General features: G+C 41.1%; 1 protein-coding gene across 1 annotated transcript in view; it reads right to left on the reverse strand.

The window, feature by feature from the left end:
- Nucleotides 1-14,452, reverse strand: part of LOC122788261 (stonin-1-like) — a 1,416,105-nt gene that overhangs the window by 273,944 nt on the left and 1,127,709 nt on the right. The window contains exon 8 of the mRNA XM_044055325.1: nt 9,268-9,923. Within this exon, the coding sequence (XP_043911260.1) occupies nt 9,268-9,923 (656 nt within the window). The remainder of the gene's footprint in view (nt 1-9,267; nt 9,924-14,452) is intronic.

Consider the following 14,452-nt stretch of genomic DNA (forward strand, 5'->3'; position numbering starts at 1 on the left):
TGCTCAGACGTCTGAATGGCTTTAGTCTTATTTCAATAATATCTGAGCAGAGTATGAAAATCCAAGGTATGAAGAACCTTCTCACTTGCAGACTTCAGAGAAGGAAAAAAGGAGGGCAAATTAATAGACTCATTAAAAGGCAATTCGTTATCCACCTTGGGCACAAGAGAAGGATTAGTACAAAGAGACACTCTGTCCCTATGAAAAACTAAAAAAGGAGGAATAGCCATTAAGAGCCTGGAGTTCAGATACTCTCTTAGCTGAAACAAGGGCCAAAAGAAGAAAGGTTGCATGTACAATGTTGTAAGGAAGCTGAAGCTGCAGGCTAAAAAAGAGCCAAGTCAATTTTCCACGTACAAAATTAAGGTTCCATGAAGGTAGAATAGTCTTCCTGGGAGGCCTGATATGAAGGATGCCTTTAAAAAATTGTTTGACCTCAAACCAAGAGGCCAGAGAAGGAGTTAATGGCAGATGAGCAGAAATATCGGAGAGGTGAGCTTTAACAGAATATGCTAACCAAGCATGGAGCAATTCACACAAATAAGAGAGAACTAGTGATTACTACAGAAAGGGCATCCTGGTTATGAGCAAGTACCAAACAGAAACTCTCTTCTATTTGGACATACAGGATTTCCTGGTAGTGGGTTTACTGGCTTCCTACAGAAACCTAAGTATGTCCTCAGAATAAAAGGTGCCTAAAGAGGAGCAAACCCCATCACCCACAATGTCATTTGAAGACTGCACAAGTGATGATGGATAAGAGAACCTTGTCTTGTGCAAGTAGGTCACCCTGAGAGGTAACTTGTGATGAATGACCCTGACTAGGTGAAGAAGAAAGTAGAACTAATGGTCTATGAGCCAAAAGGGAGTCGCCAACAAGATTTTGGGGGAGAGTCCTACTCTATCTTGAGCAGGACCCTCAGAATCAGAGGAAGGGATGGGAAAGTGTAGAGAAACATCCCCTTGTAAACCAGAGGACTTGGGACTCGGGTGCAAAAAAGAGGAAATTAATTGTTCAAAGGGGAGGCAAAAGATCTACCTGAGGAGTACCCAACAAATGGACAATATCCAGAAACACATCTCTATGAAGCATCCATTCTCGAGTCTGTGTTTTGGACCTGCGCAGAGTCTGCCACTATATTTAGCTCTAAAGGAATGTATACAGCCTGAACAGTCACTTGATACTGGACAGCTAAATCATAAACGAAGAGCTAGCCTGCAAAGAAGGTAGGACGGTGTCACTCCCTTGCTTGTTGATATACTGCATCATTATGGTATTGTCTATGAAGACTTTGAGAGGTCCTGGAAGAAAGAATAAAAGGTCTGAAGGGCAAAAAAAGAGAGCTCTCATCTCCTTGATGTTGCTGGGGTCTAACCTCTGATGAGGAGGCTAGATACCATCAACCTAGAGGGAACTGAGACATCCCTGTGTCTGAGGCATCCGAGAAAACTTCCTGAAAGGGACTGAAAAGGCAGTCCCGGGTTGAGAGACAGCTTACAAGTCCACCATTGAAGCTCCAGTTTGAGGCATGGAAAAAGGAGGACTAGAAAATCTACTGTGCAAACCACTGTAGTTTTCTCATATGAACTCTGGCTAGATGCAGCATAGGAATGGTGGAGTTCAAGAGTCCTAGCGCCCTGAGAAATTTTTTGGCTGTAACTGAAACCAGAGGAAGGAGGGACTGAAAAAGAGGATTAGAGAAAAAACACTGGTTGGAGTCAGGGAAACCTGCATAGGAATGGTCTGGAACCTGCAACCAAGAAACATATGATTCTGAGCAAGAACCAGGACTGATTTCTGGACGTTTATTGTAAACCCCAGGGTTTGTATGAGACAAACAGTATACTGGAGGTGCTGAAGCAAGATCTCAGGGGGAGGAAGTCTGAATGAGCAGGTCATCCAGATAAGGAAAAGATGAACCCCTCTCATCCTGCAAAAGATGATCATGGGAGCAAGGCATTTGGTGAATACCCATGGGGCAGTACAAAGGCCAAAGCAGAAAACTGAAAATGCAAGGAAGAGACACAAAAATGCAAACGCTTCCTGAACAGGGGGTGAAGTGGGATGTGAAGATATGCATTCTTGAGATCCACGGAAACCAGGCAAACCTAGGAAAGGAGGAGAGGAAACAGGGTTTGAAGGGATAACATCCAAAAGGAAGGGACCTTCATTTGTTGAGCTGATAAAACATTCTAGAATAAAACCCATTCCCCTCTGAGAAGGGGGTACAGCTTGAATAGTGTTTTGTTCCAAAAGGCCCTGAAGAAGGTCTGAGAAGAAAAGAATATGTTTCCAAGGAGGCTGAGAGATGCTCAGAAAAGGAGGAAGGGATTTCCATGTAATTCCTGAAGGATGATGGACAAAGCCCAAGTCTTGAGTGACCCTTAACCAATTGGGAAGGAACAGGGAAAGATGAAGGGGATAAGTGAACCTCATTCAAGAAAAGGTGAAGCAAACAATCAGAAGCTACTTGTCTTGAAAAGATTTATGAGAAGTAGGAGTCTGAGTAGACTTAACAGGAGGAACCCATCTAGAACTCTTCTTACCTTTGGTAGGAGGGTAAAGCTATCTGTGAACAAAGACAGATTTGAATGGATAATTCCTATTGAACTTGGGGATAGGAGACACAAAAATATACTTCAATTCCTGCAGGCCTTACCTTTATCCTGAAGAGACGCAAAAGGTTCAGCAGCCGCAAAACCAAACAGGTTCTTTATAGCCAAGAGGAGCATCCAACAATTTAGCCATAATATCAGGCAAAGGCTGGAGACAAAGCTAAGAGTAACATCTCAAAACAGAACCAAAAGCAGCAGCCCTAGAGGAGGCATCAGCTGCATAATAACTGCATTTAACAGAGTGGCGATCTACATGAGAAGGACAGCCCAGACAAAAAGAGGGCCAAGGCTTTCCCTTCAGATTCAGGGAGGTCTGTGATAGCCTGGGCCCAAAAGGCCAAGGTGGCAACAGTATATACCTTTTTGTCTAGCCATTCCATAGCTCTACTGTCCTTGCCGGAAGGGAGTAGTTTAGCAGAAGGAAAAAGTTTAGAAGAGATAAGACATTACAGAAGGGTCAGCAGAAGGACATTTGTAGAGGAACTCACACATCAGGCACCTTGTAAAATCTATCAGATTTCTTATGGGTAGGAGGTTGAGAATCCAGGGCCACATGGCCTGCTGAAAAGGTATCCAGAAGAGCATCTGGGACTGGAGGTACAGCAGAGGGCTTAGGGGGCTCCATCTGCAGGAGCTCATTACACCTCTTCTGAATGTCAAAAATCAACGGTCCCATTTAAAATATTCTGTCATGCAAGAAAAAGTATCCCCAAATGAGAATTCTTTCAAGAGAGAATCTGGGCTAATAGAATTGTCCTCTTCCAAACCATAATCCAAGGGAGAAGGGATCTGAGAGGAATATACCAAAGACTGTTCCCCAGAATCCAAATTCTCTTCAGAGGAGCCCTGCTTTCTTGGCCTCGAGTAGGGTAGAGGACCAAGAGGAAGAAGGCATAGAAACTCCTTGGGGAGGCTTTAAAGGTCATCAATGCATTAAATAATTACTCCATATTCATGTTGAGGATCTTTATCAGCAGGGGAAACATGCTTGTATTTTTTTTGCTTTTTCATTTAAGGGACATCTGCCCTAAATACTCTAGGAGGTTCAGGCCCTTGCCTACACTCAACCAAAGCCTTTAATCTCCTCCCAAACAAGAATCTCTGGTATCGGACTTGGTCAATCTAAAATAATTACCAGAAGTTCCCCCTAAACATCCACAGCAGATATTTGCAGAACCGCTGAAGATATGAGAGAAGTCAGATTCATGCCGGCCTCCAATAGGGTTGTGGCACAGGAATCCAACATAACTGGGCAATCCTCTTGGCTTACACTAGCCTCAAGAGAGATGTCCAGGGGAGGCAAGATAGCAGCTAAATCAGACCAGAGTTTCTTGGCCTTTTATTTGGCAGGTGGCTGACCTGCAGGACATAAAGATTCCACCATAGCACCCTGTGCCAACAATTTAAGATGCTGGTTCTCCAGGTAAACGGACAAGGACGAAGGATGACTACATAGGGTCTTGAGAACAAACAGGGTCTGTGAGCCATCTCCCTTTTTTATTCTTGCCAATTTTCTATCACATTTGGGGTCATCGGGGGGTGGAGATGATGAGGAATATTTCATTCTCTTTGTCATCAAGATCCAATATAGATAACTGTATGGGGTTCTGCTTCCTCTTGCACATGGACTTTCTCAGATTCTTCAGAGGTAGAGTGTCATAACATGGAAAACACTTAGAAACTAGTGTTGCAGAACGATGCCCTTGAGTCCCTGTGTCCTGCTGCGAGACAGACTAGAAGGCTAAGAGCTCAGGAGTGAACTCCTCTGCTTTTTGTAGTACAGCTGGCATGAGGGCAAGAACAGATGCCAAGTGTACCCAACACAGTTCAGTTGACACCACAAACAGTGCTATAAACTTTGGCAGACGTTGCTGTGGAGGTAAGCCGACTGGCCTCAATGATGTGTGGAGGCCAATATTGACTACTGCACCAATTCTAAGCCTTTAGGACAAATGTCAGTCAATACTTGCTGTGACAGCTCTGAAGCCATCAACACTTATGCCAAATTCAACGGCTGGTTTATCAATACTGAAGTACATGGTAAAGAAACAAACAGCACACCTAGACCCTCAAAAGCCTCCTGCATCAATATTAAAGCCTTAAGGGCTGTTGCCACCAAGCTCAAAACAACGGTACTGGAAGGCATATTTTGTGGATAAAAAATAACTAAGCTGCCATGTTTCACTACAAAACCAGATGGAAAATGGGCAGCAGAGAACATTTTCTGAGCACCTGTGGTGGCGTCCACAAATCTGCTGTAATCAGGTTCTGAAAAAAAAGACAAACACTGGAAATTTGTCTAGGGCTGAAAATCTGGCAAACGTCCGATGGCTAAGAAAGCAACACTCTAATCCCATGACCTGTAACATAATTTTAGGTACCACTACATCTATTTTCTCAGACAAAGGTTAAGGTGCTAGACACGAAAGTACCAAGGTTCTTGCCTGTCACAGGCATGGGGGAATCCAAAGCCAATCTGGATTGCTTTTGTTCAGCTGAAGGACAAAAAAGGTAATTTAAGCCTTGTTTGGCTTTGTTTCTTAAATAATTTGCTGTAAAGACTTAAAGCTGAGCATGTGGGAATCCCTATCATAAACAAGAATTACAACAGAAGAAGCTACCACACAATTATAGCAGCAGAAAGAGGATTTATTTTGATAAACATTCAGTAAGCCATTGAAAAAAAAATGAAGCAGTTTAGTGAATCCCAAAAGCACTACTGCTGTTGGCCAAATTGAAGATAAAGTGATTCGCCACTACAGTGGGGCACAAAGTTGATCTTAGTAGAGGGAAGCATGCATTGAGCAGCTCTGAAGACAGATACATAGACTTTTAAGTACATTTTATTTTAAATTGTTTACTAGTGTAAAGTAATGATTTCTACTGACCAATGTCAGACAGCCTGAAAAACAAATCTGCATGGGAACAAAATCAACAGCCTTCTGATCATTCTGGTTACCTGTTGAGCATTAAGAAAGTGACTAAAGAGAGAACAAACATCTAATCTTTGTTGTGGTTGTGCAGGGCAGGCAGCTACAATAAATGCTGCATAAAAACAGTAACGGATGACCTACTTGACTATGCTGTACACATCTCAGTACGGAATGCTGACATAGAGCTGCCCACTCTTTAGTTGATTTTGTGAAATGGGTACGAGCGGAGGTAGCAATGGGCACAAGTATCCTGTTATGGGCAACAAAGCCCTTAAGGTCAGTGGACAGACTTCTGGATAGGTAGGGTTTTCTGAATCTGGACCAGAGTTAACAGAAACCGTCCAGATGGTGCATAAAAAAAAAATCATCTCCTTGCACCATTACAATATTCTAGCTTATGTAATTAAAATCATTTTTTTCATAGTTTACATTCAGTTTGGAAGGTATCCACTTCAGAAGTGCATTTCAGTGTGCTGATTTAATAATCTAGTTCAACACCCTTCCTCACATTTCTATTAATTTCTCAAGAAGCCTAATTAGCAGATTTCCCTCATAGATTAAGAAAATTAATGTTGTGGACATAAAATTAAGGTCTGTAGTCCTGACAAGATAAAAGTAATCAAGGAACAAATGCACACGAGATAAAAATCAAAGGGAAAAGACCACCTAAAATGAAGTTAAAATACCAAAAGCCAATGAAGCACCAGAGAAATATCTGATTTTCTAAAAATATTTTGGACTTTAGAATAACCATAGAGACCTACAAAGAAAAATGAAAAACATAAATTTTAACATGCAAGTGAGTAATCATGCAGTATATATACAACTCTAGTAAACAAAACTTCCACTCAGAATCTCGCAGACAGAAATGATCCGAAACTAAAAATGCTCAGTTAAGCCACAGGAACGTTATTTTAATAATGTGCTACACAAAAAAGAAACACTACATGAAACTAAAATCCTAAAACTTTTTTTTTTTTTTAAAACACAGATCAGTCTCTGAAGTATAATGCTTCAATGCTGAGTACGGCAGTTCTTTTTAATCATAAAAATACATGTCCCTAGAAAAAATTATTCTGTACCGTTATATGTAAAAGTTATTCTGAAAAAGGTAGAAACTCAACAAGGAACCACAGCCATCAGTAATGAGATCAGGTCAGCTCCTTTCAGAAGCTGGACCGAGTGTTCCCTACAATGCAAGGAACAGAGTCTCTCCAACCAGTCAGGGAGGTCACACAAAAATGAAGCCAAATGACGTCCCCATACTCACAGTTTAATGGCTAAACTAAAGAAAAAAGAAAACGGATAGCATCTTTACATTAAAACTACATTGGCATGATAATATGGAAGCAAGATATCAACCTGTAATATTCCTGACAAATTTAAGAGATGGCCAGAAGGGGAAAGGCAACAGCAAACCCCAGGGGTCACATCTGTGTCACTGCTAGACAGAGGCACAGTAAACTAATTCTATTATATAAGGGGACCTTCACTGTGTGTCACTACTAGACAGAGGCACAGTATTCTAGATTTTATCTGTACATTTTTGTACCATTTCATGGGGTGGCAAAAGCCACATCACTATGGCTAGGCTTACAAATGCCCCAGGGCAGATAGCCTAGTACTATACTATGAAACTAAAGGTCTGCTTACCTTTTTGAAGGAGTGTTGGTGAAAGTTTCTCCACTAATAAAGTATATAACACTCTGCTCATCTTCACCTCAGTAAAGTAGATCAAATTAAGAAAATAAGACAACTAGATGTCATATGCAATAAAAATTAACTTCACCCCGCTTGTGACATCCCTCCTCTGGGCCACTGATCAAGGAGCCTCAATCTTCACCACTAACACCAGTGGGGAACGTTCACTGAGAGAAAAATAGAAACACAGTATTTTCTGATGCAACCCTTTGCACCAAGTACAATTTCCCTTAAGAGCACACAAGGAATGCTCACTCCAGTCCTGGGGCTGGGCTTTCCCTACAGGCCCCAAATAAGACTCCCCACTGACAGCTATAAAGCTGATTTCTTAGCCGGGTGCTGCAAACCAAGTTCTCCACCACCCTCTCTTTTTGAGATTTGATTTCCACAAACACACCTGGGAAAGGCTGGCACAGCTCACCTGCTCCGCCACCTCCACCCAGACTATAAGGTAGATTCACTGCCACCAGAATACCCGAAGCCAGCTACCTTTAAGGCTGTTACAAGGGTACTCAATCACACTTAATTAAATTAATATTTACACAAACTGTAGTTTTTAACCAAGCTTTCAGCAACTTGGAGCCACAGCGCCACTAAATAAATACAAGTACTCTCAAAGGTTACATTTTTTCTAAAAGATCAGCCACAGTGAAAGGTTTAGATATATAATAATAAATGATTAAAAAAAATAAAATAATGAATATCTATTTACAATAAAAAAACAGAGTTTCAATCAAAGGAAATATAAAAAACACAGATGGAAAGAGTTAGACAGACACAGAAAAAGAACTACATTTAGCTAATCTCACTATTTTTCTAACTTGCTGAAGAATTACCATTCCCTAGTTACATACTAAAGCAAGGCAGGATGAAAGTGGGTGTGTGTGTCTCTTGATCAGGACCAAAAACAGAGTGCATGCCTTATATCTCTCACTTGTACTAAAATACAATTTCAGTGCTTGCTACAGAATGACATCACATCTGGTCAGCTGACTGTGGTTCCCACACTACCCCCTCACTAGAAACTGAACCAGGATCTGGCATTGATGGGTCACAATACACACACAGAACTTTAGATAAGGGTTATTACAGCATCTGGAAACTGTAAAACAATTCCAACACTCCTACCCTTCCTGCAGAAACTAACAAGCTATTCTCTGGCAGCATTCAGACCTGTAGATAAAGTATTTATGGTCTAAACCAAGTCATTTAATTTCAGGCTATTTTTTTCTTAACGTTAGCTGGGCTGAGTTTAACCCCTTCCCTTCTAGTATCCTCTGTTAAAATATATACATTTCATTAGTTACAATATAGTCTAACATACATGTACATTTCTTTTCTGTCCAACAGGACCCACTGTTGATACATTTTTAACACAAGTAGCTTTACAAATACATTTTGATATTCAAATGACATAATTATTTACAAAACTGCAGCTAGCTATGCTGGCGTACTTTACACATGCACTGCCCTACTCCCTCTGGCATAGCTGGCACTAGCTCACATCATTGCACCCCTGACACAAACAGAGGCTTTAGGTGGAAGTGATCAGATGGCCAGCAAGAATAACATGTTAAATATTGTGCATTATTTTTATTTATTCATTAACCTATCTATGAAAGAAATGATGTACTATGGACCCTTTTCAGGTATAAGATACGACACAAAGCCAAGAGTAAATGTAATGTATGGAAAATTTAGAATACCCATTCCCAGCATCATGACCTTGGGAGGACTCAGGAAAGTGTACTAGCTGGAGAAAGCCCACACAGACATGGACAACATGCAAGCTCCACAAAATAAGCAAAGCTCATAATAAACTTGGCCCCAGGAGATGGAAGGCACAGGCCCTGCGACTGAGCCGTCCTTCTCATTAAAATAAAAAAAGGCAGAAAAAGCTCTTTCTCTGGGTAACCATTTAATTTTACATGAAACACTGGACTGGACTGTAGTTAGATCTGTATGTCTCAGCTAAGAAAGACTAATAGTTGTTTTAAAAAAAGTAGCATCTCCTTACCTCTCGTGATAACTCTTGCTCAATATGCTGCTGTAAATCACTTTGTACTGGGTCAGTTAATTCTGCTGTAGAAGTTTCACCTGTATGGCCATCTAGTAAAATCAGTTCAACAATATCATCTGCTACTGATTGCTGTAATGTTGATGTGTAATCAGACGACACCTTGTCTTGTAGGTTTTGTTGCAACTCATTCAAGTCTGTAATGTCTTGCCCTTGTGCACAGCCTTGGCTAAATGCCGACAACTGATCATTTAATGGCAATGAATGCATACTTTCATACCCATAATTATCAGTAGTGCCATTCTGTTGAATTAGCAGATTTGTCATTACACTTTGCTGCTGCTGAGGTCCAGCAGCTTGCTGCAGAGATGAATAATTAACTCCACTAATATTCTGTGCATTATGGTACACTAGTAATTCTTTATCCTGCACAACTGGTCTTGGAGCAGGAGGTTGGTGAGTCACAATTCTTGGCTGCTGTGAAGATAAATTATGAATGACAGTGGCATGGAGCGGAGCTTGATGGGTGTTTAAAATGTTAAGCCCTGTAGAACGATTATGTTGCTGAAGAATGTGTCGGACTGGATGTTGAAGAATTCTATAACCTCCAGGTGCCTGTGAAACCATCACAGGAACATTAACTTTATATAAGTGACCTAGAAAAAAAACAGCATTCCGATTTAAAACCAGCATAGGAAGTCATATATGCACAAATGTGCATCTATCTACCTACCTATAGATACAGTGAGTCACATATGTACATCTGTCTAATTTAGGGTACATGTTTGTATATGTGCACACACAAACATTAATAGCCATGTTATTTCTTTCTTAAATTGCGATACACGGTTAGCTAACCTGTAGCTCTTCCCTGTGAGCATTATCACTGGTAAGGAACACCTAAATGCAAACAGTAATCCATGTGAAAATGTACTCCATTAAAAGACTGACACAGCAGAATTGTCACCTTTACAACTTTTATGGCAAGTCTGGAAACCAATTGCTCAAGAAAAATATTAAGAAATCCATATCTCCTCAGTAATCATTCTTCCCCCAGTGTTCAAATTATACCCGCTGCATTGTTAAAAAAGAGCTCAGGCAGACAGCATAGACATCATCAAACTGTACTCCACTCATATATGATTAGGACTTCAATGCAACCAAAAATGTGTGTGTTCATAATCACAATCCATCACTATCAGTGTTAAAACAGCTAACAATGAAGGCTATTAAAGAGTTTATTTTACAAATTATGGTTTACATAAGAAGTCAATCAGGTGTAGATATGGTATGATTTATCCACTTTGCTGAAATGTACTACCAATGTTGAAACTTGCACTAGTCACAGATATATCCTAGCTTGCTCATTACTTCCATCCTATATAAGACTGAATGCTTTGAGATATGCAGTGACTACTTATACTTTGTTTTAGTGATGGAATTGTATCAAATTTAAATCAGCAACATTTGGACTACAATTCTTTTAAGATGACAGAAGATGTGCAACTTCTGGAAGCAGCTTCAGTGTTCATCCCATTCAGTTAATGAATATAATCATATGCATTCAACATAGCAAATGACTGAAAGCATGGGTTGTTGCCCCAACCCACCACAACTTCCAGTGCTGTCAATGGCAGTAGCTTACTGAAACAAACACTGTTCAAAGAGGCTGTTGTGCCCGTCAGAAATAAGCCCAACACTAACAAAAAAAAAAAAAAACACCATGGTGGAATCCAAAAATTAAACAGGGTGTACAACAAAAAAAGTCATAGCTAAAATTAGGAAGTGTAACACAAAACAAGATAAAAATTCACTCATCAAACTGAATAGAGAACCAAGAGGACTAATTAACTAACAAGTAAATATTGAGATAAAAAGTGTCCCTGGCCAAGGGCAACTATTATCCCTTCTTTAGCTATGTCCAAAACCTCAAAGGCAGCACACAACAGTGTGCCAAACTGCTGGTAAATGCAGGCATGTGACAGAACTGGGAGAAATAGCAAATCCTCTGGCTGACAATTTCCACTCCAACTTTACCCCCACGCACTCCCTCAGGAATCATCATCAAGAATGATCCCGCCAACTATCAGTACGGAGCAGGTCTTAATCTAAGGCCAAGAATACAGATTCTAAGGGCCCCAGTAATATCCCAGGATGCCTCCTAAATATCCTGAAATATGACCTATCAGGGCCACTGGTGTCACTATTCAACCACAGCCTCCACACAGACTTTATGCCACACAAACAGAAAACTGGAACAATCACCGCTTGCACAAGGACAGACCATCAACAGATCCCAAGACCCATTAATCTGATTAGTCAGACATGCAAAGGCCATGGAAAGAATCATCATGAAAATTATTGACAATGACAGGAAACCTTCAGACACTGGATACAACCCAGTTTGGTTTCATCAAAAGAAGGTCATGCCTACTGGTGGACTTCTTTGAGGAGGTAATCAAGGCAATAAAGGAGGACAACATGGTGCATGCTGCCTACCTTGACCTAGCTAAGGCATTTGATACAATACCCCAACTTGGGTATTGCAAACAAGCTCTCAGAACGAGGCATAAACCCCTTTGTAACTTGCTGGATAGCCAGCTAGCTCACAGACAAGACCTAGGAAGTTAAGATTGCAAAGGTCAGCTCCACAAAGAGGTCAGTCACCTGTGGAGTCCCCCAGAGCTCAGTGGCTGACCTCCACTTTTCAGAAAACAAGGGCTTCTCTGGCTTATCGAGTTTGCAGAGGACTTCAAGCTAGGAGCAATCACAAAACCTCCCAAGGTACTACAATCCTACAGGAGGTCTAACACAGACAAATGCTTGGTGCCAAAGCTATGGCTAAAAACTCAGTGCCAAGAAATGCTTAATAGTACCTTTCAGGAAGTCTAACTCCTAGGAAACTACCTTATTGACAAAACACCCCTCAATGAAAAAAAACACAGTCAGGGGATTTGAGCTGTACCAGACCAAGCACATGCAGCAAATGGAATGTTCACAGAGGTTCCTCACAAAAAGAATACAGTGCATAAACACAATTTCCTATGCAGATCACCTCAAAGCCCTATCTCTATTATTTCCTACAGACTGCTGAGAGATGATTTATGCCTGGTATACAAGGCATTCTTGGATCCCACTCTGACTCATCTTTTCCATATCCGCAAAATGAACAGCACCAGAACTACTAGACCCAAGGATTTAAACTTTGCTTGGGACTTAAGACATAACGGACAGACGGGTCCATATCTCAGAGAATCCCATTCCCTGGAATAGCCTTCCCATCCATGTGAAGCAGAGCCCTCCCCTAACCCTATTCAAGTGCATCCTAGACCACTGGACTGGAAAATGAAAATCCCCCCTGGCCTGACACATGTCTCTGGTGGACAGAAGCAGCCATTAAATCGTGCCTTAATTAACATACATGGAATACATTTGGGTTGCATGGCTAGGCTTATAAAGGCCACAGAGGTCGTAAGCCCAGTACAGACCTATGAAACTCCATTACATGGTTATGATCTCAACTAATTATGAAATAGAAAATTATGTTTTATCATAACGTGGCATTTGTATTGTCCATCTTCATTCCTCCTCATGATAGGGTCTCGGATCCGATCCTCAGCTCTGGCTCGGCCACATTCTCCAGACCTGGATTTGATTCTCGAGCTCCTCCCTCTTACCTATAATGCACTACACCCACCCAAGCACCTCAGATTGTGTTTCATGATTCACCATACATAGATAACCAGGACAGGATATAAGAAGGGGAAAAGGCTCAGACATGGGATTCAAGGTTCCTGCCATCTTCCATATATCCTCTAGAAGAATAAGACGGGGGATGGGTGGGTGGGTGGTAAAGTGAGGAGGAATGAAGATGGACAACACAGATGCAAAGTTATAGTAAGACATAACCTTCTAATCTGAGGTTGTCCTCTTCATTCATCCTCACGATAGAGTTAGAGCCCCCAGCTACGTGATTCCATGGTGGCACTCATGAAAGGATATGCCGGCACACCACTGAGCCAAAAGAAGTCCCGCTCCTCGAGATATCTAATTTATAGTGTGCAGCAAAGGTGTGATTGCTGGACCAGGTGGCAGCTACACAAACATCATCACTGGAAATTTTAGATGAGAAGGTGGAAGTGGTAGCCATTGATCTAGTAAAATGCATCCTAGGAGGTCAGAACAGTTTTTAGCCTTTCCATGAATAAATTAAGGCAATGCAATCAGCTATCCATTTTGCCAATGTGATTTTAGACAATGCTCTGCCTAGTTAAAAGAAAAGGCTACAAATAATTGGTCTGAATTCTTGTGCAGTCTTGTTCTGTGCAAATAAAAACTTAGTTGCCTATAAACATCGAGAAGATGTAGAATATGTATGAAAATGTTGGAAAGAATACTGGAAACTGAATGGACTGGTTAATATTTTAAGTGGCTACTTTAGGCATAAAAGAGGGATTGGTATGCGGACAAACCCTGTCCTTATGAAAAATTATGTAAGGAGGTTTGGAAGATAATGCCTGTAGTTCAGAAATTCTCTTCGCTGGAGTAACGGCTACAAAAAAGATTGTTTTCCATGACAAAAACTTCATGTCACAACCAGCTGCAAGCTCACTTGGCCTTTGAGTCAAACTCTGCAGCAGAACAGTGAGATCTCAAGGTGGGGAGGAGTCCTTAGTGGGAAGTCTAAGCAAGAAGATACCTTTCATAAAGGTATTGCATAGTCTAAAAGTAGACAAGGAACGAGATTGGATAGCAGTATGAAAATTAGAAATTGTAGCTAGTTGAAGCTCGATGGTAAATAAACTTTCTCCTTCCTAAGGGCACTAAGAAAAAGCAAAATATCTGAGACTGGTGCTGAGAAGCAATCAATATTTTTATTTGCAGCCCAAACAATGAACCTCTTCCACTTACTTTTGCAAACTTTCTTAGCTGAAACCTTTTGCAAGGCAAGGATGATGTTACGGATTAGTGAAGCAAGCCCAGACTGTCTTGCTATGGTTGGAATTGGAGAAACCATGCAGTCAGCTTGAAAGTGTGAAGATTTGGGTGCTGCAGTCCTGACGGGTGAGACAGGTTGTCCTGTCTTGGCTCCAGTATCCATGGAGGATATATCAGATAAGACCAGAAGAAGGGGGACCATTTCTGTCGAGGCCAGATGGGGGCAATGAGGATGACTTAACTCTTC

The sequence above is a fragment of the Protopterus annectens genome, chromosome 1.part2, assembly GCF_019279795.1.
Source record: "Protopterus annectens isolate FY-2018-M chromosome 1.part2, PAN1.0, whole genome shotgun sequence".
NCBI classification, from domain to species: domain Eukaryota; kingdom Metazoa; phylum Chordata; order Ceratodontiformes; family Protopteridae; genus Protopterus; species Protopterus annectens.